The sequence below is a fragment of the Aotus nancymaae genome, unplaced genomic scaffold (genome assembly GCF_030222135.1).
Source record: "Aotus nancymaae isolate 86718 unplaced genomic scaffold, 86718_ANA_hifiasm-v0.15.2.pri h1tg000029l, whole genome shotgun sequence".
NCBI lineage: Eukaryota > Metazoa > Chordata > Mammalia > Primates > Aotidae > Aotus > Aotus nancymaae.
The window spans coordinates 47,367,161-47,373,646 of record NW_026988442.1 but is presented as its reverse complement, the minus strand read 5'-3'; the positions used below and the strand labels follow the sequence as shown (position 1 = coordinate 47,373,646).

General features: G+C 34.0%; 1 protein-coding gene across 7 annotated transcripts in view; it reads right to left on the bottom strand.

Moving 5' to 3' along the window:
* Window positions 1-2,379: 2,379 nt before the first annotated feature.
* LOC105708927 (sodium channel protein type 3 subunit alpha) overlaps window positions 2,380-6,486 on the bottom strand; it is a 111,730-nt gene continuing 107,623 nt past the window's right edge. For all 7 annotated transcript variants that reach the window (XM_012440661.2, XM_064382657.1, XM_064382656.1 and 4 more), the window contains one exon: window positions 2,380-6,218. In XM_012440661.2, the coding sequence (XP_012296084.2) occupies window positions 5,023-6,218 (1,196 nt within the window). In that variant the 3' untranslated portion in view covers window positions 2,380-5,022. The remainder of the gene's footprint in view (window positions 6,219-6,486) is intronic.

Below are 6,486 nucleotides of genomic sequence, written 5' to 3'. Positions count from 1 at the left end.
CTCTTGTGATTCATTAGGGGTCTCACTCTGTCACCTAGGTTGGAGTACAGTGGAACGATCTCAGCTCACTGCAACCTCTGCCTCCCAGGCTCAAAGGATCTTCCCACCTCAGCCTTCTGAGTAGCTGAGACCACAGAGGGTGATCTAAGGTGAGAGGATCACTTGAGTTCTGGAGGCCAAGGTTGCAGTGAGCTGCAGTCCTGCCATTGCACTCTAGCCTGGATGACAGAGTGAAATCCTGTCTCAAAAAATAAAAGATTTTTTTTTTTGGTCTTTGTTGTTCTGAAATTTTACTAAGATGTGCCTGAGTATGGCTTTTTAAAATGTATCTCTATTGAGGATTTTTCATGATTCTTGAATGTTAGCATTTGACTGTTATCAATAATAGAACATTCTTAGCTGTTGTGTATTTATATATTGAATTTCTCTCTCATTTTCTTTTTTCTTGGAACTCCATTTATGTTACATCATCTCATACTTGCTTTATTTCATCAGATTTTTCTTATATTTCATATTTTTGCTTGTGTAGTTTTATTCGTAATTTTTTCACATCTTCCCATTCACTATTTCTCTCTTTAGTCCTATGTAACCTGCTAGTTAAGTCTTGCAATTTTTTAACTATTAATTTTTTAATTTCTAGGAATGGTATAATATTCCTCTTTAAAGATGCTGCATTATTTTTATCTCTCATTCTTCATATTTTAATCCTTTTCTTCTTTTTTGTATCATTAAGTATTCATATATTCTATATCTGAAGACTATTGTATGTTCTTCCTCTTTAATTCTGCAGGAAATTTCACTTTGTTTTCTCACTGTTTTGTTAGTTTTTCTTATTGTGAATTCATGTTTCTTGGTCTTTGTGGGAAATCTTTGAGGCCTCGCTTGATGTGTGGTCGTGTGGCCTCTCAGAAGGAATTTTAGTTAGCTTCTATCAGGAGCCTAAGCTAGCAACTTAGGCCCACTTTAAATTGAATTTTTGGCTTCCATTGTTTTGTACTAGGCTGATGGTATACATTTGGGCTATAAATCCAGGTGGGTTCTGAGTCTATAGTTATAATTTCAAGAGACACTTTTTTCCCCAATAAAGATGAAGATAAGACAGACTAAAAGAAGATAGAAAAGTTTGTTGCCTAGTTTCCTAGCTGTCTTTGCAAGGTTGATTTTTAAAAAATGCTTTCATTAAGTGTGTAACCTTTTGTGGCTTCTGAATTTATGCAGGATCTGTAACCCATATATGGTATCAAATCTTTGACTTCTATTTTTTTGCATGCAGGCAATCAAAAGCAAGGAGGTCACTGTAACATCACAAAGAAGAAATAATAGCCATAATTTCAGTTATTTAAAGCATCCTTCAACTTTATGGTATAAAACTTTTTGAGGATAAGAGTTCTCTTTCTTTCTTTTTTTTTTTAAATGAGGCTAAAGTCAAAGCCAAATGCTGTATTTCTGTCTAATGTTATCTTAGTAATGTTTCTAAAAGTCTATTGACCATATACATTTTTTCTCATTAAGTATTGCCCATATAGAGGACATCACTCATTTTGAATAGGCAATTTGATTTTGAACATAGCATTTTAGAATTAAAGGCATACCAGAGATAATATTCAAATTCAGCATCCCTATTAAAGATGGAAAAATCTGAGGGGCTAGAATTTGATTTGCCTGCATTACACAGCTAATTTGATGCCAGAATGGAAACCAAAAGCCAAATGTAAGGACTATCCAGTTCTTTTTACCTTTTCTATTTCCACAAAAATGGTCACCTAAGACTTGCTCTATGATTATTCAGTGGTTTGAAATACACAAAACGGTTGTCATGTTATTTTACCACACACTAGCTTTTTGAAAAGTAGTAAGATAGATGAATTTATATAGCCATCATCTTTTGGCTACAATATTTGAAAACCAGAATACCCATTTTTCTCTTCATGCAAATGTTTTCTCTTTATTAGAAAGCAGCCATTTAGTCTCATTTATCGGCAAATTTAAGTTTTATTTTATAGTATTGTTATTTCTATGGCCAACTTGATAGACTCTACCTTCTTTTTCAAAACAGATTTCTACCATGAAGTTTCATTATAAAGTAGTTATTTCAAAAATCTGTCAAATTATGTTAGCAACTCTGTATTCTGGACAGTATTTTCAGAAAATCCTTTAGCTAGGTAGGTATTTTTTTAAAGTATCCTCTTTTTACAACTAAAGTCTCTTCTGATGATTCTGGAGGATAATCCGTTAGGTATAATGCACAGCAATTAATAGATTGATTATAGATCACCTGGCTGATGTTTATGAAGATTTTTCAGTGCAATATTTGGCATCTCTGTGGTGTCAATGAGATCTGTAAATTGACTTGAGCAGAAAGAAGTCAATGAATTCCAATTAGCCACCTTATATAATTTATTATGGGGGAATTATGAAATACATATTTAGATCCAAATTGTCTTTAAAAATATGCATTACAACTGGAGTTTTCCACTGAGAATAAAAGTTTGGTTTTGACCTCACATAAATCCAAGGGTTCCTGAAAAGAAGTTAGTATAAATTCTCAATAGCTATATCATTAATACCTTATGTATACATAGGAGTTTATATAATGCATTTAAGTAACAAAGAATGTAACATTTATTAACCACCAAGTAATTAGGAGATAGCATCAATTATACTGAGAAGATGAGTTTAGATGCTTATAGCTAAGGGAATTAATTGAAATTGACAGCTATTATAGGTAGTTACTACTGTTATTTTCAAACCTGAAAGTTGGAACATGTGGACTTGATCCTTTGCACACATAAAAGTTCGCAAAGCTGCTTTTAATTTGCCTTTATTCTGTAGTACTGCTTGGTGAATCATACACTAGTTTGTTGTAAAACTCATGTAAACTTTTATGTATACAAATGTCAGATCAAGCACAGGTTTTAATTAATTATGTATATTTTAAACTGCCAACAGCAAAAAACAAAAACAAAAACAAAAAACCCCAGAGGCCAATAAGTGAAATGCATAAAAAATGAAATTTATTCTTTTGGCTCAATAATGATGTAGCTCACCATTCTTTTTAGTAATAGCAATTCCCTGCATGCAGTTAATCAATACACTACAGTAAATAGTTTTGTAAAAGGAATTAACATTAAACTTTTGGTTTGTGCAAAAAACAAAAATTTATATCATGTTAGGTAATTGCACAACTTTGCCACTTTGTTCATGGCTAAAAAGAACAAAGTTCATGTTCTATCTGTAATAGCTTTAGTGCAGCAGGAATTAAAAAAATAAGACTAGTCTGCATACGTAAATACTACAAAAGCTGAATTAAAAAAAACTTCCATGAGTAAAAGGTTATATTGAGGCAACCATAGTTGGTAGAAAATGATCTAAGTTTGAGTTTTTGACCAATGTATCTCCTATTGGAATGGTAGAAAATATATTATAACAAAGAAATCCATAAAACCCATTATCTAACTTTTATTTTAGGAAATTATCCATTGAAAAATTGTATGGATTCAAAATTTGGAATTGTGATTAAAAATGAAAAGCAAAAGCATAAAGTAAAATAAATTGCCATGTCATCGACCTGAAAATAATTTTCTTATGTACAAAATGCTGACAGATAAAATTGATTATATTTTTACATTATTTATATTTAAACAAGTTTTAGACATGTTTTTAGCAAAATATGAAGTATAAGTTTTGTCACTAGGCAATATGCAATGTGTTTCCTTGAAATCTAGAGAGATATCATATGATACTCATGTTGAATTAAAAGTGCAAAAGTAAAGGTGTTTGTAAATAATTTCAAATTATTCTGCTTGACGTAATGGACAGATAGCTGGTCGAATTCATTCTATCACCAACATGTGACATTCTTTAACCAGGACTTGTGAAGAATGGATTGAGTAAAATAGAACAGCATAGGCAATATTAACATGCATTAGTGATAGCCTTTAAACTATGTTTAATGAATGGTACAGGATACATCCCTGTTGGAAGCTCGCAAAAGACACATACACTGTGGTACATATTTGATTTAATAGAAGTTGTTTATCAGGCTATATATATATATATTTGCCCAAACATGCACCACAGGATAAAATAACTATTTACATAACATAGGGTATTTAATTGATATAAACTGTCTGCTTTGCTGACAGCAGAAGATGGCAAAGCAATCCTGCAGCAGAAAGTGAAACAACTATTCTAAAGCAATACTTTAGATATTTTTTTTCTAGAATGGATTTATTAGATTACCTTTTTGGAAAGCATTTGATCAAAATTAAATATAGAGCTCTGAAACTTAGAATAAAATTTGCACTTGCTGAAACAGAATACTTTGCATAAAAATAATCCTTTAAATATTAGAGGAGACTTTACAGGCACATAACTGTTCACATAGAAACAAACATAACATAGTAAAATACTTTCAAAATTAAAACCATCTACAAAATGGAAGTAACTGAAACTGTAGCCATTGTAATTCTTTTTCTGGTTTTGAGCAAAAATTTTCTCTTTCCTGCAAAACACCTTTGTCTGATCATTTGAGAGACTTGTAGAGTAGGACCACAGGGTTCTTGTATACTGTTTCTTCAAAGTAAACCTCATTACAAAAATAGTGACATGGTATTATGAATAAACTATGAATCAGTGACCATGAAAACCACCAGAACAAATTTTGTAAAAATATGGCAGATATGGAAGTTAAAAATAGAATGGATGCAAGGACTGTACTAAAGGTGTTTGGTGTCATTACAATGACACTTTTCACAACTATCCCTATAGTCTAGGTAGCCATTGAGTTTCTCCTCAGCAGTGTCAGCTGGTAATAAAAACAGCAACCTCTTGTCAATGTTGATACCCTGTCTCACAGAGTTACAGTGACAGAGAGGTCACTGTCTTGTATAGGCACTGACTATGAGTATTTGTTAAAACAGTCAGTTTGGCATGGACCTCCTCTTGAAGTCCAGTTGACACATATACTTTACCTTCATAGGCTGTAAACAATTGAACACAAAGATAATTCTTTGTTTCTTTTTACTTTTGATTTTCTCTGACCTCTTTTCCTTTGCTTTCTTTTTCTGGTTTGTCTTTCTCAAACTTTTCTTTGTCTGGTTTTGTTACACTATCATACGAAGGAGGAGAGGTGGTAGAGGAACTCCCATCTGTTTTTTCTGGAGTGGAGTTCCCATTTAATTTGTCAATAATCATGTCTTGTTTTATAGGTAAGTCAATCCTTCCTTTAATTGCCTCTTTGTTATAGTTACTTGATATATTTTTTAACCTTTGCTTTAAAAGATAACATCTGAAATTACGCTGAATGATAGCAGCAGACACTTCCTCTTGTTTACGTTTCAAAGTGGTTGTAATAGGCTCATAAGAGACTTTGGAGGGGTTTGATGCCATAAACCGGTCTTCCATCTGTATTCGAAGGGCATCCATCTCTCCACTCTCACCCAAAACACGTTTTGTAAAGGCAAATAAAATATCAAGGCAGTGGATCCGGTCACCACTGACCATGGGCAGATCCATGGCAATGAGCTGGACTTTGTTGGGTTTTGCTATGAGAAGAGGAGGATCCAGGGCGGCTGCAAAATCAGAGAGTTTAGAGAACTCTATAAACTGGGTCGCATCAGGATCAAACTTCTCCCAAACCTCATAGAACATCTCAAAGTCATCCTCACTCAGGGGCTCTGCACTTTCTTCAGTAGCAACACTGAAGTTCTCCAGGATGACTGCGATATACATGTTCACCACAACCAGGAACGATATGATGATGTAACTGACAAAAAAGAAAATCCCAACAGATGGATTCCCACAGTCTCCCTTAACAGAGCTTCCAGGGTGAATTGTGTCAGGGTCACAGTCGGGTGGTGCACTATTAAGAATAGGGGCTAGCAATCCGTCCCAGCCAGCAGAGGTTGTAATTTGGAACAGGCAGATCATGCTGTTGCCAAAGGTCTCAAAGTTGAACATGTCATCAATTCCAGCTTCCTTTTTAACATAGGCAAAGTTGGACATCCCAAAGATGGCGTAGATGAACATGACCAGGAAGAGCAGGAGGCCGATGTTAAACAACGCGGGAAGGGACATCATCAAAGCAAAGAGCAGCGTGCGGATCCCCTTTGCTCCTTTGATCAGACGTAGGATTCGGCCAATCCGGGCAAGACGGATCACTCGGAACAGGGTAGGTGACACAAAATACTTTTCTATCATCTCAGCCAGAAACATACCTATGGAAAATATAGAACACAGCTAAACAGAGAATATCTTTCACTTATATGATAGGTTTTATCTTTTTTTAATGTCTGTGAAAACAGCAAACTTGTTATGAGTATGAGGCTTTACTAAATATTTGGATCCACTCTCTGACATTAGCAATTACAGATTACAGAGTTTTATTCAGTGATTCTGTAATGTCATAAGCCAATATGAATTTGTGCAAAATCCAAATAATCTCCAATAATAGCATGGCAATTTAAGATTATATACACCCAATTT